Source organism: Lycorma delicatula, chromosome 2 (genome assembly GCF_047948215.1).
Source record: "Lycorma delicatula isolate Av1 chromosome 2, ASM4794821v1, whole genome shotgun sequence".
Taxonomy (NCBI): domain Eukaryota; kingdom Metazoa; phylum Arthropoda; class Insecta; order Hemiptera; family Fulgoridae; genus Lycorma; species Lycorma delicatula.
The window spans coordinates 187,189,248-187,216,960 of record NC_134456.1 but is presented as its reverse complement, the minus strand read 5'-3'; the positions used below and the strand labels follow the sequence as shown (position 1 = coordinate 187,216,960).

At 29.9% G+C, this 27,713-nt stretch overlaps 1 protein-coding gene across 2 annotated transcripts in view; it reads left to right on the top strand.

Moving 5' to 3' along the window:
- LOC142319516 (solute carrier family 25 member 35-like) overlaps window positions 1–27,368 on the top strand; it is a 28,330-nt gene extending 962 nt beyond the window's left edge. Inside the window, exons 2-5 of one of the 2 annotated variants that reach the window (XM_075356884.1) lie at window positions 6,786–7,004; window positions 8,818–8,935; window positions 15,775–16,036; window positions 25,265–27,368. In XM_075356884.1, coding sequence (XP_075212999.1) covers window positions 6,786–7,004; window positions 8,818–8,935; window positions 15,775–15,962 — 525 coding nt within the window. In that variant the 3' untranslated portion in view covers window positions 15,963–16,036; window positions 25,265–27,368. Of the gene's footprint in view, window positions 1–6,785; window positions 7,005–8,817; window positions 8,936–15,774; window positions 16,037–21,735 lie in introns of both variants that reach the window. The other variant, XM_075356883.1, reaches the window with a different exon arrangement.
- Window positions 27,369–27,713: the final 345 nt, after the last annotated feature.

Sequence of the window (27,713 nt, the reverse complement as noted above, 5' to 3'; positions counted from 1 at the left end):
GTAGTGGTAGTTGCTACCCAAGTATGCATTACTGCATATACTGTAAAACTTAGTTGATTTTGTAATAAGAATAGTACTAATGCTGGTAGTATATCACACACTACTACATTTCAACCATCTCTTTCATACTACAATTACATAAATCAGACTTGTAGTACTATATTTTGTAAAGTACAATTGCAAGGAGTTACAGACTACTAACCTTTATTTGTTTCCTGTTTAGGCTTCGGGAATCACCCTCGGATATTACTTCAGAGAATGATATGTACGAGTGAAAGTTAAGTGTAGTCTTGTACAGTATCAGGTTGATAACTTCTGAGATGTGTGGTTAATTGAAACCCAACCACCAAAGAACACTGGTATCCAGGATCTAGTATTCAAATCCATATAAAAGTATCTTTGCTAGGATTTGAACATTGGAACCTCGACTTCGAAATCAGCTAATTTGCAAAGACGCGTTCACCAGTAGACCAACCCAGTGGGGTTACTATCACCTAACCTGACTGCCTGTTATCATTCCTTTTTGGTTTTTTGTATTGGGTCTTTGTTTTTACTCTTACCAAGTCATTTAGCTACTAGTAAATGCCTACATCACCTTGTGATATAAGATGTGACTCACTGGATTGTAATACAAAGTCTGAATCATAATTTTTCTTCCATAGTGTCTGCTTCTTCATCACTATTTTCTTGAAACAAGTTTTCAGGAACCTTAGGAACTGTAATGGATTCACTATGAGGTACAGATCTAAGTGCAGATGACATTGTAGAATGCAGTGTATTTAGAAATTCCAAACACATTCGTTAAACAGAAATAACAATTTCTTAAGTGATCATTTAGTTCATACCAGACCATGGGGACTCCAGGTGGCCTGGAGTCCCCATGGTCTCCCCATTCTCTTAAGTTGACTGCACAGTTATTATGTATTACTTAGTCTAAGTAAAATTTATAAGCTTATTTAATTAAGGATGTAATATTTTTCCTTATGTGATTTTATAGTGAACTCATCAGACACTTAATAAAAACTATCAAAATCATTTGCACTTATGAAGTATTAGAGATTTCACTATTCATTCAATGTAGTTGTCACACTGACTGAATAGATTATGATATTAAAAATAATAGCTAACAAGCTTTGTGTTTTGAATTTTAGAGACATGATGAATCTTGTTCATGTACAGTTCAATAGAAAGGTTGATGTGATATGTGATGTTTATGTTATGACTTAAGTTTATTTTATGTTTAGCGATGTGTACTGAGCACATAAATATAAAATAATCGTATAAAATAAAAAATATATATGTAATTGTACATATATCATGTACATATACATGTACATTATGCATCATGTACATATACATGTACATTATGCATCATGTAATATTAACAATTTTCAAAATTAAAATTTTGGAATTTTTCAAAAACATGGGTGATGGAAAAATGTTGACTTCAAATGCATTTTCAGCATTAAAAAATAATAGATGGGTTTCATGTATCACATGTTAAGAAAAAAAAATTGTGTTATCAGCGTAAGCAGTAGGACCTGTTCTGTTAATTCACTGCCACCCTTGTTTTACTTACCTCATGCATCTCCTGTGCACGATTGATTAGCTGCAGGTCAATACAGTGCTATTTCACTCAGTATATCATTGAAGGGATCAGCAGTCTTGTTCTTCACTTGCTGCCTCCATAGAAATTCACATGTTAACTGTAGCATGCTTCAATGATTTCCCCAAGTTCTCTTCTGTTTCAATTTGGCCGTAGTCCACAAATTCTATTGCCTGGATGTTTGCACCAATCAAAGAACTGAGAAATTGACCAGTTAACTGTATCTCTTTCATTCATCACTTATTATGGTAATGTAGAAAGCTATTCGATTTCAAACCATGTTAATCAATCTTGCACTGCTGCAGTCAGGAACTGCAATTAGGAAACATTCTTCTGTTTATATAAGCATTCTACCAAAAATTCATTGTTGTGGGAGAACACACCCACAGTTATTGGCAGCTGAATAAAAATTCAGCTACTTGTACCTGTAAATTACATCTGCTAATTACTCTCTGCTTACAGAGGCTTGCATTTGTGCATATATCATGAATGTATTTATTCCAGTTCACAACTATATTTTTATTCAGTTCTTTCTTGCAAAACTTAACTACTTAGATACTCGTGTGCCCAAGCATAAAATAAAAAATGCTACAGTTGAGCATGACAATCCAGAGCCAGTTAAATATGTGTTTGTTGATACTGTTTTTTTCCAATTACATGTATTACAATTATACCTAAACTATCTTGCAAGCCAAGTTCAAGAGTCATTTCATGTTAATGGAAGGATTTGTTTTTCTTTAGAAAAAATGCATAACACAGACCTGAAGGATGACCACAATTGATTTGAGAGCTATTATTCAACGACTACAGTTACAGATAACAGTACAGCATGCTGTGATAGCTACATGACAACAAAGGGAAAGGATTAAAATTAAAGTAATGTGCAACACAGGGAACAGGTAAGGTGGCAGTGAATTAACAGGAAATATCCAAAGTTACTGTAATATCAAGTTTTTAACTGATAACTTTTCAAATGATCCTCTGGCAGTCTCAAATCCAGTCAGGCTTTTTCATTTTCATATTATACAGATTTTCTTACCATACACCTATGCACAAGCTTCAAGCTTTCATGGTAAACTGTCAAAATAAAATCTGCAGCCAATGGATTTACATTATCCACTATATTGAGCTACCCTAATTACACCCAACGAATGAAATTGTTTGTAGTACAGTGTTATAGGTATTTTAATATTTAAAAGCTATTCCAAGATCATAGTAAGAAAATAGGATAATTGTTCTTTCAGATGAAAATGCATGTGATAAAAAACTCCAAGCCTACTGCTATTAAATATTAGCAATCATTGTGCTTTCGTAACATAGATTATGAAAGCATTTATTTTCTAACTGTCCTGACTACTTGTTTCATTTTTTCCTAATTTGAAGGGGACAAAACCATTAAGAAAATGTTCAAACCACGCTTCCCTAAAATAAGATTATATTTTGTTAATTAGTTTCCTTTCAGTGTATCAATTTTGTATCTGTAATGTTAAAATGCATTGTCTGCTCTTCAGCTAAACTTATGATAACATTCAAGGATGTTTAATCTTAACTAAGCATTAAAAGATTTTATATGAGATATCTGTAATAATGAAATGTTGATTACTGTGCTGTTTGAACTAAATGTATTTGATAATGGAGGCCTACTCAAGCAAGACTTACTTAATTTGTCAGGGCTTCTCTGTTTAAGAATAATAAGCCTTTGAGTAGCTCTATTACTTTTAAAAAGTCTTAATAATGTGTGGTTTACTCTCATCAAGGTATTTTAAAGTGAAAAGATTGTTGGAGGTCAGAGGAATTTTCAGAAAGTAGAGTAAGTAAAATTTAGTTTGTTAATGACTGTGACTTTAAGATTGGACGGAGCCTTACAATAGGATGTAAACTCATTCGTGATTTATTTTCTTGCCATTTAATATGATTTCTTAAACATCCAATTCATTTATAACAATTTCTTTGTTATTAAATTGAGACATTCTTGGTAGAAAATATCCTTGCTTTTTTCTCTTCCAGAATTTATCCTTTCACTCCATACACCCTTTATCATCACAATTACTTTTTAATTTATATACAACATTTTTACACTATACTTTCTGTAAGGATTTCAATATTCAGACTTGAGTTTCTTTATCTGAAAAAAACTCCAGTTCGATGAATTGGCATGAAATTAGGTTGTGTGGGCCAAACATCCTTTTCAGTCAACATTTAGTATTGAACACATGTATACAATACCTCTCCAATGGGGTATAACTCTTCCCTAGGAAAACAAACTTCCCTAATATATATTATTTATTTACTTATACTTTTGTTGTGTCAACTAAGCCTCAAGGTACTGCAATGTATTTGTACAAGACAAGTATTTACCAAACTCCAAGGGAAGTAGGACTGTAAACATAGATAGATATTCTAAATGCTTAATTGAATTTCAGTTAATCACAGAAAGAACTTAACAATGAATACAAAAATGCAGTCTTCTTTTCTTGAGAAAAATTTTCAGGAAAAAATGGTTTCTATCAAACACTACCAAATTTTTACTTAATTCAAAAGTTAAAATCCTGCTATATGGAGAGATTACAACAATGGGGATCTCCTGTGATGAGTAGTGCAGATTTTGTCTGTTAACTTCACCTTTAGAATTTTCACATTTCATGTAAAGCCTCTTTGGAAAACAGTACAAAGGATAGAATTCTTCTCAGTCCTTCCCAAAAACAACCACACATTTTCATCCTACAATAAGGATCTTCAGTTTCTGACTTGCCATGGCACGCCAGAAACTGAGTGAGTCTGTAACCCAGTGAGCCATGTGATCTCCTATACCAACCCTTGACATCGGGACGGTGTACGCACCGTCCACCGTCCCTTCATGGACCAGTCCCATCACTCCTGACAGTATCATTACCTGCAACCAGACAAAACTAAACAGAAATATTAGAATTTTGCCTATGGTGTGGTTCTTTTTGGACACTATATATATATTTTTAAAAATATTTCTCAATACTGTATCTCCAGTATAGTATCTGAGAAAATTGTTGAAGGCATTAAAAAATTTAAGTTGAAAAACTTTCTTTTCTAAGTGTGTTATTGCACTACATTAAACAGCATGTATGCATGTTCATCCAGAGTTAACAAAAATTTCAATAGGCAATATGTTACTAGAATTAACTGACAGCATGCAAATTTTCTACATAGCAGTAAAAAAAACTAAGCTCTCAGCACATTTGAACAATATAAAGTTATCACATGTACCAAATTTTCCAAAACAATCTATCAAACCAACACACACTAAAGAACCAAACATATTATTTGATTGCACACTAAAGAACCAAACATATTATTTGACTGCACACTAAAGGGATTTCTTAACTACTTTAATAATTTTACAACCTCAGATAAGCATAATATTATTTCTTTCCATCAATTCTGCTCTTTATGAGGTAATTGAAAAGCCTTTTGTGGGTTCAAACTGTTTAATATTTTAATTTTTTTGAAAAATAAGATCCCCCATCAGAATTAAATGAAGCCAAAATTTGAATTTTCCAAAAAAATTAGTTTTCAAAAATTCATAAAAATGTAAGGGTAAGTATATCACTATTAATATTATTTATGGTAAATCTGCTAACATACATCTACATATAAAACAATAATTTAAACTGTGTTTGCCATCCATCCTGCCTCTTAAAAATAATTACCAAAAGTTAAATTTCACCGTTCTTCATGTTCAAATTTATAGGTAATTTTCTCATAGAAAGAAGAGAGATATGTAATAAACCACTTGACCAGTCTTTTACCTCTAAAAAAATTATTAAATTGCTTTTTGTTTCATCCTTCCAGGACCAATTGTTTTTTAGTTATGATTTTTTTCTGTTAACCCTTACATCACAAAAGTAGGTGTGCGCACCGTAACAAAAATGGTCATCACAGGTAAACTGCTTAAATTAGAAATTAAAAAAAAAATAGTTTCAAGTTCAACAAATGTTGTTGACAAATGGTTAACAAATGGATAAGTTTCAGTATTTTTTGAATTGGTCAAGCAACTAGCTTATGTTTTTTTGGGACATTTCAAATGGATTTACCCTATGACATTTGTTTCATTCATTGCAAAATGAAGCAAAACTGTGTATTCAGTTTTGTACTGCCTTTTTTTTAACCTTACAAGCAAAACTGAATTTATTTAAAAACTTTTTGTTTCTCTGTCAAGTCCTAATCTATCACTGCAGTGATGAAGTAAAAATTTACAAGAGCACCTCCCAAACTATTTTCATAAATTAATTCCAACAATAGGAGAGGTGGGATTGCATAATGTTATATACATAAAGCTTACATTTTCTGATCTTTGTGATTAGGAGGTTGGATTGGACAGCCTTATTATAGTTAAAGTAACTTAGTTACTTTTCTTATGTAGTAAATTTATATTTATAACGTATCATTTTATTATAATTGTATTTTCATCCTATAATTTTTATAAATAAAATGGCAAGTCAAATTATGATCCTAGACGGGATATCAAGAACCACCCCATTCAGTAGTAGTTACTGAGTTAATTCGCACTCCCTTCAGGCTCCTCCATTCCTTCAGCCAGTGAAATTTTCTATGGACGTTTCTGTACAGAAGAGGATAGCACAAAAAGTCAAACTATTGTTTGAAATCAAAATTTCTAGTAGATAATCAGCCCTCCTAACTCGTGTCAAATTAAGATGTTAAAATCTTTATTTACTGGATTAATTTGAATGTTGGAAAATGACAGTAAAAATAACAGTTTTGATGTTTCTCATAAATAATTTTTATTGTCAAGAAAAATACGTCAGTAAAAAAGTAAAGTATAAACATTTTATAAGATTATTTCCATTTGTTCTACACGATTAATAAATAGTTTAACCGCAAAATTCTAATACAAACTGTCATATTACTCAGCACTCACAGCTACACTTTCATACATTTTGATACCAAGGATTGTTCCCATTGTTGAAATGGTTTACATTAGTTACTATTTTTCATTCTCTTAATGTATTATAAATTATTGTTGAAATATTCTGTGATTAAGAAATCCTTAAACATAATTTCCTTGTTGGGAGAGTAAATACACACTTCCCTTACTCATTTTTCAAATGCAGTAAACAAATAACAAGCAAAAAATATTATTTTACTATATATAACATTTTTTTAATGAATTATGTTGCTTTTTCAGGTAAAAATACACCTACAATCAAAAGCTGCAGCTAGTATTGCTGTAGGTCATCAGCATGACCATCATGGAACATTTCAAGCACTAAGATCAATATTCAAAGAACAAGGGTTTTTTGGTTTATGGAGAGGTGTGACAGGGGCATGTGTTAGGTTGTCTGTGGGATCTTGTTCTCAAATTACAGCATTTTATCTTGCACGCGAATACTTAGAAGAACATCAGGTATTACACTTATAGACTATCTTGTTAAACAGAGTTAATACTTTTCATCTGTTCAAAAATTATCTCATCTTAGACATACAACAAAAATATCTGATGCCCTCTTGGCTCTCAAATTGTTACTCTTCAAGCACATATTCATCTTTAAGAAGTAATGATAAGAAGGTAATGATAGAAGGTATCTGGAGAGTTTGATGCTTACCAAACTTAGGGTAATACACATTTAATTAAAAAGATCTGAACTAGAGACTTGGAACTGAAGACTAGGGCAATGTTATGATGGAATTTATAGTTGCACATCTGTCCTGCACAAGCTTAAATCACTTGTTAAGTTTGTATGTGCTCACTCGCCCTCTATTAATACCTACAACTGGGTAAGTTCTCATTAACATTATTTGTATTTTTTTAATGATCACTTTCTCCTGAAGTTCAGCCATTTTTAAATAGCATACTTTGCTTTTGTTTGTATACTCCTAATATTGTTGCCAAATTCTTCTTAAGTCTCCCATAATATTTCACCGAGTTTTTTATAGTAATAAAATACAATTTGTGGTGATGAAACTTTTTTATAGAGTATTCCAAAATATTACTGAATCATTTAATATTAACAGATGCTTGTCAAAAAATATACCTCTGGTTAATGTAGTGTGTTTAATACGTATAACTTTCAAGATGTAATTCTTAATTACAAATCATACTAGCCATTTAATTAAAGGACCTTCCCACTGTGCTAACTGTTTTAGTGAGTTTCAAAGCTGTCTTTTAAAATCTTGTAAAATTAAGATCTTAAGTTTATTTTTAAAATCCATATAATACACAGATACATTATTTCTCAAACATGGTACCGCTGATATGTTAAATGACAATTAGATTAACAATTAATATAATCCACCTTACCACCATGTTAATACATTCTCTAGATCTTTCGGCTTACTTGGAAGCCATCATCCAGAGTTAAAATTAATGTATTTGAAGTCAAAAGTTTAAAAAAAATCAGTTAAAATTAAAAAATTTAAAAACAGTCATGACTGTCCCGATCCTACTAGTATAATTTAATTATAATACATTATCATGAGTGTACTAGTAGGACTGGGACAGTCATGACTGTTTTTAAAACTATAATTTTTTTAACTTTTGACTTAAATACATTAATTTTAACTCCTGATGATGACTTCCAAGTAAGCCAAAAGATCTAGAGAATGTATAAATGTGTTGGTAAAGTGAATTATATTAATTCTTAATGTATGCAGATGCATTAGCTAAAGATATATATTTGTAGATAAGAAATTAAACTTACACTTTATGACAAAATTAAACAATTATTTGATTACAGTTTGAAATTTCATGTATAAAGAATTTTCTTTGCTGTCATTTATGTCAATTTCAGATTCCTCATTATTCCATTCTTTATATAATTTTTGCAGAATTATATAATTAATTTTGAAGGCATGCTATCTCCACTGACCCATTCTATATCATTTGCTATAATTATTATTTTAATAGCATTTAAAAGATCTCACAATTTGGACTAAAAACTCTTAGAGGTATGTGATATTGTGATAGAATTCATTACACCTCATGGAAATAGTACATATTACATTGTATCCCTGCCACTTTTCATGAAATCACTACCAGTAAAACAGTATAGCTCTGACACAAGAAATAATTTATCTAAGCTCTTTAAGTAAAAACTAAGTGTATGTTCAGCAAATGGTCTTTTTTTAGACAAACTTTCAACTACAGAAGTTAGGTAATTCATTTCCATTATTAATTAGCTACAATATTTTTATTTTATAAATTGTTTGTTTTTTTGCAGGTATTGACTTCCCAAAAAGGTATAATTAATACAGTAGTTGCTAGTGCAGTTGGAGGAACAGCAGCAGCAATCTTTATGAATCCATTTGATGTAATATCCACTAGGTTGTACAATCAAGGTATATAGTTTCTTTTCTCATCTTACTTTTACTGAATTTGTTAAGTTTTAGTATTATAATTAGAGAAAAATGTTACATATACAGAGCATCCCTAGAAGAAACAGAGAAACTTTCAGGAAATGTTCTATTGGTGAAAAGAATGAAAAAAGTTCACAAACACATAGGTCTGGAAACGCTTTGTTTTAAAGTTATGGCTAGAGAAAAATTTCATCCAGATTTTAGGTCTTCTAATAAAAAGAGATCCTACTGTAATTTTTGGGACCCAAATTAAGGAGTAAAAAATGATGGTTTTTTTTTATGTAATTTGAGCTGAGAAATAGGATAAAACAGGTCCAAGAACTGTAACTCCAGTAGTTTTTAAGATAGACAATGTAAAACACAAAATTTTGTATCAAAAAACAAGTTTTTTTTAGGTTTTAGTACAATAGCTTTGTTAAATGACTGATAAATGCAGATGATTTAGTCACAAATAATTCGGAGAAAATTAATGTAAATGCAGCCAATAAAAACTTTTAAAAATCAGTTTTTTGTTGAAGCAAAACAGATGAAAAATAGACAGAAAATCGTATTATTCTTTCTATACCTAATAAACATTATTGTTAATATAGTAAAACAAAAAAATAAAATACATGAAATGATAAATAAAAGCAGAATAACAAACCTCAATTATAATAATTGTTCAAAATTCCCTCCTTCACAATGTACACAGCACTCTGCCTGACTTAAAATATTTCCGGTGGCTTTCCGTATCATCTCAGGATCGTTTCATATAAATTCAATAGCATTCTGTATTTTAATGAGCAACTTTTATTGGTATACTATCGTTTTCATATGGTCCAAAATGAAGTATTCTAGTAGTGTTAAGTCAGGTGATCATGGTGGCCAATCGATTGGTCCAACCCACTGTAAGAAATTAGCATTCAAATGGTTTCTAGCTACTAAAGAGAAATGTGGCATTGTACCATCATGCTGGAAAATCATTTGCAGTCTGTTTTGTAAAGGTACATCCAAAAAAGCCGGCAAATTATTTTTCAAGAAATGAATGTATGCATCTCCTGTAAGATTTTCATTGAAAGCAGATGGTCTCAGAATTTTGTCATAAATTATGTCACACTAAACATTAATGTGAAATCTGTGTTTGAAACTAGTTTCCACAGTATCATGTGAATTGTCTTCACTCCATAAATGACTATTTTTAGAATTGAAGACTCCAGTTCTCATAAAAGTGACTTCATCAGTAAATAAAATTGAATTATCTTATCAGCACTATCTAGATGCCAATGACACAAGTTTAACCGCTGGGGATAATCTGTTGGCTGCAAATTTGAACCTTCTGCAGGCAGAAAGAACAAAGATTTTCTTTCTGTAGGTCTTGTCTTTTTTCCAAACTTTATTTTTGACAAACCAGTGTGATATGAAATTTCCCTTGTTCTAGTCCTTGGGCTATGCTGAAAATGCTGAATCACATGATGTTCATCGTTAACACAATGATTTATTTGGCTTTAACAGAAAACGAACATGTTTGAAATGACCCTTTTGTTCATAAATGCTGATACACTGAAGATTGTTTAAATAGAATGTTTGTTAGGTACAGAAAGAATAATCATGGAGTTCGTTAGAACTTCGCCGGTAAGAATCTGTATACGGCAAAGTCAACGAATGATGTTTACAATTCTAAACTTGATGTAACCTAAAGATGAAATGAAAATGGGGAAAAAATTAAAAAGTAAGCATGGAAACATGGAAACATTATATTTCAGTTAAGTTAGATTTGCAATAAAGATACTTTCAAAAAATACCTCAGATTTTGTTAAACAGTGTTTTTTTATCCATTTGATGAATCATCGGACTCAAATATGTCATTTTATTCATTTTTTTTACAGTGACTTTACAAATCTTGTCACTAGATAGGAGTACTTGATAATACTAGGTAGCGTATAAAAACTCGATAATGTACTTGAAATAATAAAATTTAAAAGAAATGTACTACAGCTTGTTTTATAGTAAATGCTTGTATGTAAATGAAAATACTGAAGATGAAACAATTTTTTTAATTCCCATCACTTCAATACAAAAAAAAAAATGAAAGTATTAGTTTACAAGAGATTATACTAGTTTTGTAAAAAGGAAAAATATGGTAAGTAGTGAATGATTCAACTATCAACAAAAAAAATTGGTCATGAAATTCAATTTGTTTGTTCTAGAAAGGCAATAAATTTTAATAGTAAATCCATAATATAAAAAAATAAATAAAAGAATAATCTAACAAAATGCAATGATATCTAAAAAAATTACAATGAAATTCTAAACCATACAATAAGAGCCTCGCAGATATCATTTCTTCCGCTTAAAAACCAAAAATTTCTGTAATAAAAATAAAACTGTTTTTAACAAAATGATACTGATATCAAAGTAAGACAATACATTTTCTATTATCAAAATCTGTTATTAATTTAGAATTTTGTTTAAAAAAAAAATACATGTTAAATATATGTAATAGATAATAGATATACAATAATAGATAATAAACAATGTTTAAGCATCCATATAATTAGCAAAAAATAGAAAAATTTGTTACAAAACTCTTACCAGCCCAATTTCATTTATTAAACAACAAATAATCATAAGAATTGTATTATTTCTATGAGTGTGATATGTATTATATATAAATGAAATCAGGCTAGTAAGAGTTTTATAACAAATTTTCCATTTTTTACTTATTATATGGAACGCTTAAATATTGTTAAATTATTGTATATGTATTGTCTATTACATATATTTAACATGTATTTTTTTTAAACAAAATTCTATTTTGTTAATAGAAATGTAGTGTCTTACCTTTTTTGATATCAGTATCATTTTGTTAAAAACAGTTTATTTATATTACATAAATTTTTGTTTTTTGAGTGAAAGAAATGATATCTGTGAGATTCTTACTGTATGGTTTTCAATTTCTTTGTAATTTTTTGGATGTGATTTTCTGTCTATAATTTCTCTATTTTGCTTCAATAAAAAACCGATTTTTAATATTTTTATTGGCAGCATTTACATTAATTTTCTCAGAATTAAATTCTCTACAAGTTTTGTGACTAAATCTTCCGCATTTGTCATTTAAAAAAGCTATTGTACTACAAACCGAAAGAAAAACTTCTTTTTTGACACTAAATTTTGTGTTTTACATTGACTGTTTTAAAAACTACTTGAGTTACAGTTCTGGGACCTGTTTTATCCTACTTCCCAGCTCAAATTACATATCAAACCACCAACTGTATTGCTTAATTTGGGTCCTAAAAATTACAGTAGGACTTCTGTTTGAAACAGAATTATAACATTAATAAATATGTACCTAAAATTCAAATTTGTTTATATGAAAACCACTACAACACAGTTTAGGATATTGGGTCAGAATACTTTTTTTTGGAAGTACTTTAACAGTCCTTGACTGCATCAGCCAAATAATTAAGATAAATGCATATAAAGCCTATTACTAGTTTTCTAATCATTTATATCATTATGTTCTACCATAACAGCTCCTGGTTTTTGTGTGAAAATGCCATCACTGACCGGAATGGCATTTTCACACAAGCTGCAAATCATTCATCTCATCCTCTGAAGCAGTACCTAATGGTGGTCCTGGTGGTTAAACCAAAAAAAATCTTGGTTTTTATATTTAATTTATTTATAAATCTGATATATCCATTTTTTTGACATTTTGGTTTCAGCTTTGCCCAGGTTTATAGAACATGTTATTTACAAATTGTGATCAGTGTATATTATGAACACTAAACTAATAATAATAATTCAATTTTTTAATAAGCTAATATTTTTTATAAGAGGTAGATCTTATACATTCAGGGTGTTAGACGTTAAGGTCTAACTTCATCCATTAACACATTAAGGTGTTAGGGCGATTAGCAGGACTGAAATCTGCATTCTTATTTTACTTGTTAATTATTTGATAAAATATTTTTATTTTTTTGCTTGATATTGCCACAAAGCTTGAAGCTAGTGTGTGGTATATGGAAATGGACTTGCAACTAGATTTGAATTAACTTTTAACATAAAAGCCAACTATTTTGAGGATTTCATTGGAAAGAAGTAGATATTTGTAGAGTTGATAATTGTTTTAATTCTCTTATCTTAATTTATTCTTTAATAAATTATTATCATTACTAATAAATAATTTTTATTATTAATTATTACTAGCATTTTATTTAAATGTTCATATATAGTTCACTGGTTAATCTAGATGCAATTAAAAAAATGGCAAGAAGAACGAATTAGGTATAGTGGTATAGATACAAATTATAAGAATAAAATGGTAGAGAAATTAAATTTCTTTTTGAAATTGTTTCACATATAAATAAATTTGTTTTATTACTTGTTCAAAATGATTATATTACCACCTGCTTTAAATTTCTTTATTAAGTTTTGTAAATAAAACAAATGCGATGGGTTTTTGACTGTTATCGTAGAGGTAAGGAATACATTTTAAAACTTTTGTTCAAATTGTACGTATAAAGAGAATCATTCTCCAGGTTCATTTTTTAATTGAGACCATTAAAATAAATTAATTATTTCATATTTAAAGTACAATAAATAAGGAAAACACCCAGTTTAGTGAACAAGAATATTTTATTGGATATTTTTTAATTAATAGAAAAGTTTTTCTGTTAATGAATTCTTATTACCAGAAAAATAAGGAATATTTATGTTTGTAGTGTGCTATAAAGTGATAAAAAAAATTATATAAACAGATGTGATTTAGTAATGTAAAAGTTATCAAAAAGATTATTGAAACTGGCATAAAAATAAATATGTATAAGCAAACATAAAAATGCTGATGAGAAACAACTAGGTTAGGGAGAAAATCACTCATGTGAAACACCTTTAATTGTGTTTTGAATCAGTGTAAATATTTTTCTGACAAAAGCAAGATGATATCAATGTATTTAGATTTTAAGAGTTTGAAACCAATGACAAACATATTAATAAAATGAAAATATTGTGATATTATGAATAATGCTTGTGGTTAGTTTAAATTTTTATTTAAAACAAGAAACTAAAATAGATAAAATTTTCTCTAAACATTGATATTCAAATATCTCTGGGAATAACTTTGGTGGCTTATGTTTATTTTATATGGTAATGATGTAACTTTAATATTTCTTATGAAATAAAGTTGTTTCCAATGATATTTTAGTTTATGTAGAAGCAGATAGTGTAAATGAGGAGATAGAGATGATTTAAATGATTGGATGAAACTGGATAAATTAAATGTGAACATTAGTAAAACAAAATATATCATATTGAACCATAAATTTAATGATGTCACATTAACAGTAGATAATGAAGTTTTGAGATTGGGCTACATATCTAAATATTATTACTTGTTAAAAGTGAAATAAAAATATTGATATAGTGTTTACAAAAATATCCAAATAAATAATTTTTTTATTATAGTTAGAAATAAACTCAATTGTGTTCAAGTTATTAGACTGAACAATCTAGTAGCACTTAATGTACAAGGGATATCTCTAAATTAAAGACCGCTGGGAGATTTCTCTCCTTAAAGTTGGCGAACCTGTGTCATTCATGGCCATGCTAGTAATATACACACTATATTTTTGTCTGTAAGTTGTTGTGTTGTAGTATCTTTAATTACATGTGAGTTATTACATTATAAAATGAATAGGATGTTGTCGCTGACTGTGAAGTACGTGGTCATATGTTTTTTAAACCATCAAAACGTTAAGCCGGCTGAAATTCATAGGCAGTTGGTTGTTGTGTACAGCGATAATTTAATGGATGAAAGAAACATCACAAAATGGTGTGAAAGGTTTACAAGCAACAGAATTAATTTGCATGATGAAGAATGTTTGGAGAGGCCCTCTATAATCACCAAGAACTTGTTGAAACATGTCGATTTAAAAAAAATTATAACAGTTAAACAAATAAAAGAGTCAATGTGACATGTGCTCAGAGACTTCTGTGTGTAATGAGTATAAAACTTATATGTTAGTCAGAGACATAAAAGAAAAAACAAACATACTGAAAAATTTAATAAGGTATGTAAAATAATGTTTATTGCAAAATAAGTACTTTGATAAAAATGTAATTTCATAGTCATTTATCAGACTGTTCACTGTTCTTTATATTTATAACCTGTTCACTATTTGATAAGTTGATTTATCTTTTATAGCGATAGCAATTTTTTTTTGTTTACTATAAATAAATTACAATATTAAGACATATATATTAAAGTTAATTTGCATATTTTCCTTTAAACTCTGTAAATACTCGTACTCTTAATTATATGGCCTTATGATTTATTTTCTAGTATAATTATTTATGTTGATAATAGTTAAATACCCATTTTTCCTAATTTTTTTCTTAATATCCACATTCTCTGATTTTATTTAGATTAAAACATTTAATAGGTCATCAGTTTTAATTTTTTTTTGCAGGTTCTCTATTAATTAAACATTTACATCATTGTAAAAATAAAAGTTGAAAAATGTTATATTACTGTATTTATTATGTTCAGCGGAAAAATGAAGTAATAAACTTCATTTATTATTTTCATACCCTTGTTAGAATCTCATTGGTAAAACTTATTCATAACTGTACACCGATGTAATGTTGACTAAATCAAAATTATGGTGAATGACCAGTTCCTTACTCATCAGTAGCATGGGCTACTATTTAAAATTTGCTGCTTGTGGTGGACAAATCATGTTAATCATAAAATTAGATTTATTATCCATACAGAATTAAAAAAGTGTGTATTTTAAAACTTAAAAAGTCCTAGTTTTTATTGTCATTTTCTTTTTCTTAAGGAGTTGACAAACATGGGCGAGGACTGCTGTATAAAAGCTACATGGATTGTGTTCATAAGGTATGGCAGTTAGAAGGAGTTAGTGGATTATACAAGGGACTTATTCCACAATTCTCTCGTATTGGACCACACACTGTTTTGTCTTTAGTCTTTTGGGATATTTTAAAGCAAGTTTTTAAGAAAGATTAAAAGTTGGTAAATTTTTAAATCTTTAGATGTTTAAATAATCAAAAAATCATCGGATGATAGCTGCTATGGAACAGGTGACTGTATTGATTAATTTATTTTATAATTTCTTAATTTATTTGGAACAACAGGGTGACTGGTAAATATTCCTTTTGCAGTTTCTTTAAGTTCATTACTTTCCTGAATTTTTCTTATATCCTTAATTGTTTAAAAAGTAGGGAAGTAGTTGTTTTATTTTTTGAATTTTTTGAACAATTGTTACTTTATATTGCTCCAAAAAACATGGTAATAGTACTAGTTGCAGCAGAAAACATGCTGTTATATAAATGTCTAAACAGAGATGATAGCTGTTTAATGAATGAAATTTGCTTGGTCTTGATGAACACTCATTTATTCTTTACTTATTCTATAAGTTACAGTCAATCATAAGAAAAATTTACCTAAGTTTATTTTAGATGTATGAGGTCTGTAAATGAAGTAATGAGGCTGCTTATGTAGCTTATGGTACGGTAACACTACAGACAACCCTTCACTTAAATGTTTACTTAACATCCATGGGAAATTTAACTAAACATGTCGTGGATCTTCAGTATGAGTTCCAACTTAGTAAGTAACCAGGTTGTTTCTAGTATGTAACTTGTAAATTGATTTTATTTTGTTGATTATGGAAATGGAAGAGCAAAAATTTGAAACAACATGTGATAAAATTTTGTCTCAAACTTGCAGGAAACACCACCACTCAAACTTAAAAACAAGAAACAGTTCAGTGAAAAGCATGTTACATCAAGTTTATAAATGCCACAAGGCATTTTTGGAGGGCTGTGAATCCATTAAAGTTGAACCCCCCTGGAATACCTTCAACTTCAAAAATTGATGACATGTGGAAAAATTGCAATCCCTCAACTATTCAGATTGCCAACTGACAGTAAAAATGATAATGTCCTAAATTTGGACCATACCATCGTTCATCAGATATTAATATAGGATTTGTCCTTGAGGAAAGTATGCATGAAGTAGCACTTAACTCACCATGCCCAAAAAAGGAAAGATTAGCAAACTTAAGATTAAATGCATGTTTATCTATTGTTACCAGTCAGCTAAAAATAATTCCAGATAGTGACTTCCAGTGCTGCTGTAAAAATTGAAATCAACATTATCAGTAGTATACAGCCTCCCAAGGAAACTATTTTAAAGGAGATAAAATTGAGTTATAATTTAAAATCATATACAGTTATACTGAAACAGTATCATTACTTTATTTACAGGACTTATAATTAACTTTATTGAGGATAATTAATTAATTTACCTACGTGTTAATTTATTACCTATAAGTATTTCTTGTAAAAAAAGTATTTTACCAGCCTTTTGCAAACATTTGTAAAGTTTTAGAGTGTACAGTAATTTTCTTTTATTTGTGTAGTTCAATTAAACATGCCAAAACTGAAATCTTACTCAGTTTTTAACTTATAAACTATTTTTAACTTTAAACAAAATTATTGTTGAAAATTATCAAATTCTGATAATTCACAGAAGTCATAGCACAAATTTTATGTAGCAAAAAAAGAGGTCTTTAGGCTTTTTTACAAATCGAAGCCTAAAACACTATTTTTTTACTACAATAATTTTATAATCTTTTCCAGCTCCCTAAATCCTGATTTTTTTTTTTTATTCATAATTATACTAAATTTATAATATTACTTAAATTTATTTCATGATTTTACAGTATCACAAGAGTCTGTAAGCTCAGTTATAATAATGCATTTATTCTGTTATCTCAGACTATCATGCTTAGTAGGTCTCATTAACTGAATCCAAACATCTAAAGTAATCCTGTTATACGGTTATATTTTTCTTTTACTATTAACTTTATCTTATCAAGGCACAAATTACGATGAAATATTTTTTTAAATGTAAACACATGTTTCTAAATCTCTTTATAATATTGAAATTTTAATTAAACACATCTATAATTAAGACATTTATAGTAAAATGTAAAATATAAGCTTAGAAAAAAAAGGTTTGTTAATTCTTAAAATACTAATTTTTTGGGGATTTATGTACAAGAATGTAAAGTAGACTTGGCTATAAAAATAATTTAATACAAATAAGCACTTACTGTTATAAACAAAATGAGTGACTGGCAATAAATAAATTAAAATACAGGAAAAACTTCCTAAATCTCTTTAAACTATCTCAAAATAAAAAACGTTAGAAACTGTAATTAACAGTCTGTGAACACAGATTAGAAAGCAGAACATATGAATAGAAAACATCAGTTATGCGTGATCCAAAACATTGACTTGAAAAAAATGTTTACGTTTCTCTTGAAAATAATAATTTAACATACTTCAATACTGATCTGTATTATCTCCATAAGCTATTATTATACAATGTAACTTATATAGTTATACTATGTAGGGTAGACGGGGACACATTTCAACAGATTGAATTTCCCTCCACAGGAACTGTTACTCGATTGGCCAGCAGGTGACCAATCAAATTTCATAATGGAACAACAGTTGGCAATAATTTTCCCTCCATTTGCTATCACATATGCTGTGTTATGCACATCATATGTACTTTGTTATGGAATGACTTCTGTTTTGTGTCTTGTGAAGTTAAAACTGAATTTTTTTTCATCAATTAATTTCTCTTACTCACCATCCATTGAGGTAAATTAGATTTATTCATCAAATTAATTAAGAATTTCAGCATCTAACAATACCATAAAACTATAAATTCCTTTTTAAAAAAAGGAAAACTAATTTTAACGACTGCGCATGGATACTTAATAAAACTCCTTTAGCTTTGTATACTAGTCTGCAAATTTTCACCGCAAATAAAGAAAATATCTGTTCTGATTATTTCATAGTTCAAATATGAAATATAGCTTGATTTGCAAATATGTATAACTGCTTGTATATGATTATGCAAAATACCTCGGCTCAAGCATGCCAACAAGTAGAAATGTAAATAAAATAGCTAGAATTGACTGGATCAAGGTTTTTATGGTTCGTGGTTTTAAATGGCTCACAGTATGAAAGCCAGAAAACACCAGCTTGTCAAGAGCTACAGCTTTTAATTAAGCAAACGTTGCATAATTTTTTTGATAATTGTGAGTGAATTATTTGCTCAGATGATTTCACCGGGAGGCGTATATAAAACTGAGACAAGACAAGAGTATCAACGTACATCAATTTATAAAAGTGGTTGATAAGTAAGGAACAAGGAAAAATGATAGCAGTGTGTATGATTGTCAATGCTGTCAGAAATACAGTCCCTCCAGCATTTTTATTTTCTAGGGTGAAATTTCATGATAAAACTGTAGGTAGTTTGGAGCATCTGAGGGAAGTTTAAGTTTATTAAACAGTCTCAAAAGTGAGTAGATGATCGGCCCTCTATTTTTACAGGTTGTAAAAAATACAAAAAAGCATACAAGGTGATGAAAAAAATACAAAATTTTATTGCTGCTAGGCAACCACAAAAACCATATCATTCTCAATTCTATATTGCAAGGGTGGGCATGCATGAGGTCAATGAGAGCCGCATTCCAGTTTTTCATATATTATAAAGAGCCACATCATAGTTACATGGTATTAAATATGCAAATTCAAATTTAATTAATATGGTTACATATTCTGTACAAGTCTTAAGTTAGTACAACTCTTCCTTAGTTACGGATGATTTCATGGTCTTCAATAATTCCACACAGGACTTGCCATGTATCCATACCATAACTACTCTGCTGTCGTCAACTGGGGGAGTTGACCTTCCAGCCGAGGCCGATCTCTACCTTGATCGGCCAAATGTTTCCGTCGACCCAAAAATCACAACCACCGGTGGTTCATCGCTGTTGTTGAACAAATTCACTAGCACCTTTCTCACCACCATATCGGCAATACAAATACTGGTGATGCTAACCTTGCCAAAACACGCCTTAATGACCTCAGAAAAAGGCGACGTCTAATGGTCGCCGCCCTCAGTAATGTAGTAAATCCTAAACTTAATACGCTGAGCTGACTCCTCATCTTCTCCCATGAGGGAGGAAACACCTCTAGCGACATCGCCTGATTTAGATTATGGTGCTTTCGAGTTAACATCGTCCACCCTCTGCTTGTTGGCAAAGCCAATAAAATGACATGTCGTCGCCATCTTCGGCAAGTGTCTTGAATTATCTAACTCTATTCAATGTCACTGACAGCCACCTACACGGGAGTAGGTCTAGAAGTACTGTGTCAGTCAATTCTCGCTTCAATATGTCCCCAAAGTCTGATTCCTTCTGTGGATCAGTCTGCGTGGTTGTGTGACCACCATTAATGGCAGCGACACCACTGACAGTTGTTTTAATCCACTATATATGTCAGTCAGCTCATTCTCATGGTTGTAAATGTGTTTCACCAGACCCAAACTGTAATTCTTCTTCAACATCAAAATAGCTAATCCTAACTGATTAGTTCCATCAAGCCAACCACTGGCTCCTCCTCTTCAGAAGACACCTGTTGGATACGTTTTTTCCTTTAACATCAGTGACCATATAGTCACTGATGTTGAAGGTGTATGACAAATTTTTTTGTCGTACTTGCGTTTAATTCCTAGTATTTTAACACCCCACAAGCCTAGGTTTGGAGGAGTCCTAAAAGGGGGGTTGGTGGGATCTTTTTGTCGGGAAGGGGTAGGTAGTTTCTATAATCCCAAAAATTTTTTGGGGAAAGGGGTCCAAAATGTTTTTGGGGGATTCGAAAATGTATCCCCCAAAAATATTTAAGTGAGAGCGGGTCCGAAAGAACCCGGGGCGCAAAGATCCTGGGGTTTTTGATCGGAGGTATGGGGTGGGAGTTATAAGGAAAAATGTAGTCCTCTTGTCAATTGGCTTGAACAATTAAGTAAAACTACTAAAACTTTTACAAGTCAGTTTGTTTGCCAATAAACAGCCTACATCACAAGCCAGTTGTGACTTGCTAGTAGGACTTTGAAAATTTTCTCTCTTATATTGTCTATACATGTATAACCTCAAATATATATAAATCACTGTATTTACACATACCTCAGTTCTAATAATCTACAGTTCAAAACTCTTCTTGGGGTGTCCCAGCATCACTAATACTGATCACAACCCCGAACACTCCACTAGATAACTCGCTATATTATCACAAGCTTAGCTTCAAGTATTACTGTAACCAAAAATATTCTATTCTCAAAAATATCGTAATAGAAAGAGTATTCCATAGCCGATTGCCATCAAATTTTGTGTCCGTGTCCAATAAATCCTACCCAACAATAATCAATATCCATATTCATTAAAATAATCAAAAACTGTATAAAACACAGAGCAATTACAACATGTGTGTCCATGAGAAAGTAACCAACTTGACCTAGCAGTTATCCACCTGCCAAGTCATGCATATACAAGCGCTAAAGAAGTTTGAACAAACTGGATCTGTGTTTGACAAGAACCATCAATACCCACTTGTGAAAAGGGCCTAGGTGCAGAACAAGGTATTTGCCAGCACATCCTAAAGAACCCAGACTTGAAGCCATAGATCATGCTTTAAAAGTGTTAAATAGACCATAATAAATGTGTACAGCATTCACGTGGCTACTGAAGGAAATTGTTTACCCGATCCAAACCTCTATTTCATGATGGACAAGGCATGGTTCCACCTCAGTGCCAATGTTAATTCACAAAATTTGCAATATTGGTCTGTCATAAACCCATGAAAAATATTCAAGCTACCGCAGCATGATGTAAAGATTGAAGTGTGGTGCGCTGTTTCAGGGATGAGACTCATTGGACCCATTTTCTTCAGAGACAGTGAACTAAGTGTATTACATTGCCGGCATTTATCAGCTCTTCATATAGCAACAGATGCCAGACAAACAATGTTTCGCATATACCAGTAGGACAGTGCAACAGTACATGCTTCTTTGGAAGCTTTGCACCCAGTTTTCACACCTGACAGGACATCTCAAAGGATCTACCCCTCCACAGTTGCATGATCTATCCAGTTGTAATTTTTATGTGTGGAGCAACCTGAAGGGCAAGGTTTATCAGAACAATCCATGAACTCTTGACGCACTGCAACAGAATGTACCCAGTGCCATCATCAACATTCAACAGGATAAGTTACGGCAAGTCACACTGAATATGAATGATTGGGCCAAACTGTACCTGTACCATGGCAGTCAACATTTCCAGCAGTCCTTGTAGAAATGGAGGAACTTGCATAAATAGGTTATTGTCTTTCATTTACTTGTATAATATCATCATACAGTTCATTAGTTCTTTGCTTGCTTTGGGCTCGGTTTATATTGAGCTATCCTGTATAAGAAAATATAATTAAGAGAAAGAAATGCAAATTAATTGTATCAAAATTTTAATAATAAAAATGCATTAATAAATAGTATAACATTTAACAAAGTTCTATTGTCAGAACTTTAAAATTTGACGTAAAATTTGTTAAAGCCATTCGCAGCTATTCTTTAAGATGATGATTGGTCAACTATAAACAATATTTCAACTTCACAAACTTCATTATGGAGTACAATGATTTACAGCAATATGTTGTACAAAAATTGAATTTAGACAGCAAGCAACTTTCTTTAAGTGTTGATATTTTGATTCTGGCACAGATTTCAAAAATTCAGTAGATTAGTACTGTATTTGCAATTCCTGGTCCTATTTCAATCTGTAATTACTCTAATTTCCCAACCTTTTTTTCAACAAGTATTTTTCAGAAGTTGTAGATCCATCTTCAGTAATATTAAATAAATGGGTTCACAAAATATATAAATGTAGATTTCAAATCTTCAATCCTTTGTTTGAAATCTGCTTGCAGTTCTTCTGATTTTTCTTTGTATTTATCTAACTTTTCTTCTTTGATATTAATTATATTTGCTTTTACTAGAGGAATATGATTAAATATTTTGTTTGTAAGATCATACACAAAAAGCCGAAGTTTAGCTTCAAAGATAAATACAGTTTGTGACAAATAATAATAGTTTTTCCTTTCCTTCTAAAGCCAAGTTAAATGATTGCAAATGCTTTTGCATGTGTATAAGAAACATTAAGTTAGAAACCAAGTCTCATTTTCTAATTCTGGTTATTTTTTTTCGTGTAAATGTTGTGATACAATTTAAGAGTTCCACAAAATGGCTCAAAACATTGTAAGTTGACAGCTATCTTATAGCACACTATAGGGATAAATCACTGGGCAATTCATCTGTTTTATCATTCACCAACAATTTTCTAAAAAGTTCTAAAATTGGCAGTGTATTTTGGTGTTTGTTCTAATTATATTCACAATCTACAAAACAATCTTCCACACATTTTTGTATTTGAAGTACTTTGCTATGAGATGTTATGAGGTGAATTATGCAGTGAAAGGTAAGAAATATGGAATTTTAGAATACTTGTTTAAAAGATCAATGAGACTTTGGTTTTTCCCTATCATTGCAGGGGCTCTATCAATTGCAACACTTATAAATTTATTACAAGGCTATTAAACCTATTTATTACTTCAAGTGCATTTCTAAGATTGATATCACGAGTTGTTTCGATAAGAGCTACTATGCTTAATATTTCTTCCTTCACATTTATGTCTGCAGATACTTAGATAAAAACAGCTGATTATAGAACATCCTGATTGTCTGTTGACTCGTCAAGAGCTAAACTAAATTCTGTAGAATTTTTCAAAACACACATCAAACTATTTTCAATATTTTTACTTATTGCACCAATATGATGCTTAGTTGTATGGCATAACATAGAAACCTGTTCAATCAATTTATACAGTTTTGTAATATCTGGATCCATAACTTTAACTACTTTTTCCAAATTTCTTTTAATAAATTTTCCTTTCCCATATTGAAGTTTGGCATGAGCAATATTCCAAGCTATCAAAAAATTAGCTTTATTTGCTTTGTAATCTACCGCTAAAGACAAGAGTCCTTATTGCTTATGAAGACTAGATTGCAAAGACTTAAGTTTCTCTATTCACAATTTGAATTGAGCGGTATCGTGTTGAAAAGTGGGGATGACTTACTTTATAATATCGACATAAATTGCCTACTTTGTAGTTTGTATCTTTACAACAACTTTGCGTTATTGTCAACAAAAGCAAAATTTTCTACCTATTCTTCTTGAAAAATTCTATTTTCATTTCTTGATTGATATTTTCCGAGCTCATGGTATCAAAAAATGTAGATACATTTAATTCCAGAGTCCGAAATTGAAATGAAATAAATTAATTACGGTACAGAAAAACAAATAGACTAAGCATAAAATCTGTGTAACAAAATATTAGTTACTTAGTCAATTTAACAAGATTCAGTGAACAATGTTGTGAAATAAAAAAAAAATTAAATGTTGCACGAGAGCCACATTTGCTACATTGTTTGCTAGAGACAGTAGTATAGTGTTGGCAACATTTCCTCCTCATTGCGCTTACCATCTACAGCCCTTGAATACTGGAATTATGAAGCCATTTAAATCAAAACTGAAAAGTGCACAAAATCACAATGACTAGCTAGTATCAAATCCTGGAAAAACAATTCCCATTCACAACTTGGCTGCATTAACGAACACAGCTTCGTTAATTCAGTACATCTTTTAATTCTTTATTTACAGTGAGAAGTATTAGTATTACTTTTAAAGAAACTAGTACTTGACTGCTTTCTCATCTGAATTTTGCAGATGACAATTTTGAAGCTAATACACCTATTCATAAACCATCAGTCACACAACAGGATCTGTCCCCTATAGTTGATTATATGCTTGTACCAAGCTACACAACTGAAAATCATCCTACAATAATCAATGAAATCCCTGCTGCAGACTTACTGAGTTGTAAACCTGAAAAGCTAATTCAGAAACAAATAAGCCTGAACATAAAAGAAATCTTAACACCTGAAGACGTTCGGCCTTTTCCTGAAGATATTGCAAAAACTAAAAAAAGGAAGAAAAGAAAAAGGGAAATAAAAAATTCTGACCAAACAACAGAAAAAATCAAATTGAATAGGAAACCCTGAAAAGATTATAAAAAAGTCAAATGTAGCCAAAATTAAGATCAAATCTGAGAAAATAGTAAAAGGAATTGAATGCAAGCCTGTAAAAAAGGTTTTATTTTATGAATCTTCTTGTAATGAGAGTGGAGACCTTTTCAAGATGAATCTGAATGTGAAGATTTAGAATAATTTTTGATTTCTAAGACATTAGAATTTGAATAAATAAAATAAAAAAATGAATATAAAATCATAAATTTGATGATTTGTCAATATAAATAAATGATTTTATTTTATACTTGTAGAGTTTGCAGAAGAGAAGAATAGTTTTTTTTCTATAGAACGAGTAGAAGATAAAGAAGTAACAGAGTGAAATTCATGTGAAGGAAGGGAGAATCTTTGAAATTTACATTTCCTGAAAAAAAAAAAAACGATCTTATTTGTGTTGAAAGGATAGGTATTAAAGTGAAACTTCCTCAAGTACACACAAATGAAGAAACTTCTCAAACTAGTTCTTCACTGGTACTTCCTGTGAATTTTTCCTCAGTTATAAAAAAAATAAGGTAAACTTTAAATAACAGTATAATATCTTGAAATGTATTTTATGCTTTAACTGAAAAAATTGGCTATAATCGTAGTATTTTATTCATATGCAATTTGTAAATTCAATTTTACTCCTTTTTCTGAATATATATTTCAATAAAATTTATGCTCTTTAAAGTGAAATAATTTTATATTTATTTCTTGAAAGGTATCCCATACCCTGAAAAGTCCCCCACAGTTTAGGTACAATTCGACAAATATAGGGTTTACTTGAAATTTAAAATTTAACCTTTTAGTTGTGATCAGGAACTCTGGCAAAAACTTATTAACTGTTTAATATATTATTGAAATCACATATGCCAAATAATAAAATAAAAAATGGGCACTTCATATAAAAAAAATATATATATACTAAATATTATTGAAATCCACCCCTTTCTGTCGTATAGTTACCTAGATGTACTACATAACTTATATAGTAAATATATTATTTATGCTATATACTAAAGATTTTAAAAAGGGGTTTTGTTCTTGATATTAATTACTGGCAATATTCAAGTAAAACACTGACATCTAAAATAAATCCCCTTAGTCTCAAGAACTTGAGATTTTCTCACTTACTGAGCTTACCATTTCATGCATTGTTCTTGTTACCTGAAGTGTACAGCTAGCTAAGAATTATTCTTCAATTTTGACCTTTTTAAGTAGCAGTTAAAAAAAAAAAAAGTATCGTACCCCAAAGATGAAAACAAATTTTATATGAAATTTTTTTTTGTTGTTAATATTGTAAGTGGTATCAAGTAAGAATCCTCTTAAAAATGAATTAAGGATTTGTGGGAGCCACTCAATAGAGCATATTCTGTTGATGGTATCAAATATGAATACTTATGAAATAATAATCAGTTTCTCTCTTATTTAGTTTGTTACAGTATTTATTTACTGACTGCATACTTACCATTATAATGAAACAAACAATACTTTATTTATTTTATTCTGTGTTCCCATAATAATATTGCAGTTTTATTTTTTCATCACTGTAGTATATGTTGATTTTTTTAAGTCTTATTCAAATAATAGAACAAGAAGCATTTTACATGAAAGATAAGAACAAATTTTTACATACTTCATTTTATAACTTTTTAAATTTATTGCTGGTGTATTGTACAATCTTTCAATATAAATTAATTTATTCAATATGAATTTATCTTCTCAATATAAATCAAGAATTTATATCTGTGATACACTGTTCATGTATTTTGAACACGAGCTGAGTTTTTTATATATAGAAATTGCCTACAAAGTAAGTGAGTCAGGTTGTTTTATTTTTACAATATTTGTAAGCAAGTATGTAGTTACCATTATTATAAAATAAGAGTTTGTATTTGTATTAGCATGTTTATTTTTATTTGTTTACACAATTCAATTTTTTATGTTTATTTATAAGTATCTGTAATCTCTTTTTTATGTAGTTATTATATTTATATCATGTGCGTGTATTTTTTTTTGATCTTTTAAAGAATTGTTTCATTCTTATACATTACTTAATGATAATACATCTGTTTTATTTATAAATAACTCATTATTTAACTTAATATTATTTATAGATAATTAAAATTTTGTTGCATAAAAATTATTTTAATGTTAACTATTTATTAATTTATGTTGAATGTTGATTGAGTTTTGTTATTTAAAATCATGAATTATATAAAAAAGAAATATAAGATTAATTTCATCACAGAATAGATTATTTTAAACTTTTTTCCTGTAGCTTAAGCTGTTATGTAGCTGCGCAGATGCTTTTATACACTGCTAAAAATATGAAAAATTTTCTAGTTCATGGCTTTATTCAAGATGCAAAGAACATGTTTTTCTTTTTCTTTAATATTAGGCACGAGATCTATCACTAAGTCATCTCTTAATACTAAATGATATTGATGAGCCAATATTAACTCAATTTTCTGTTAACTCTTAGATCTTAATGTAATAAAAACTGCCATGTGCTTTGTACAAAAAGGTTTTGAAGTGATTTAGATATTAAAAATGTATAACACTATGTGAAAGCATAGCTGACATCATTCAATATCAGTTTTTTTGTATAGTTTAGTAGTACTTCTTTTGAGCTTAATTTGTTTTAAAATTAATTCTAAAGATAACAAATATCTCAGAAGACTTTTGAAAAGAAAGACTTTTGAAAGAAGACTTTTGACTTAC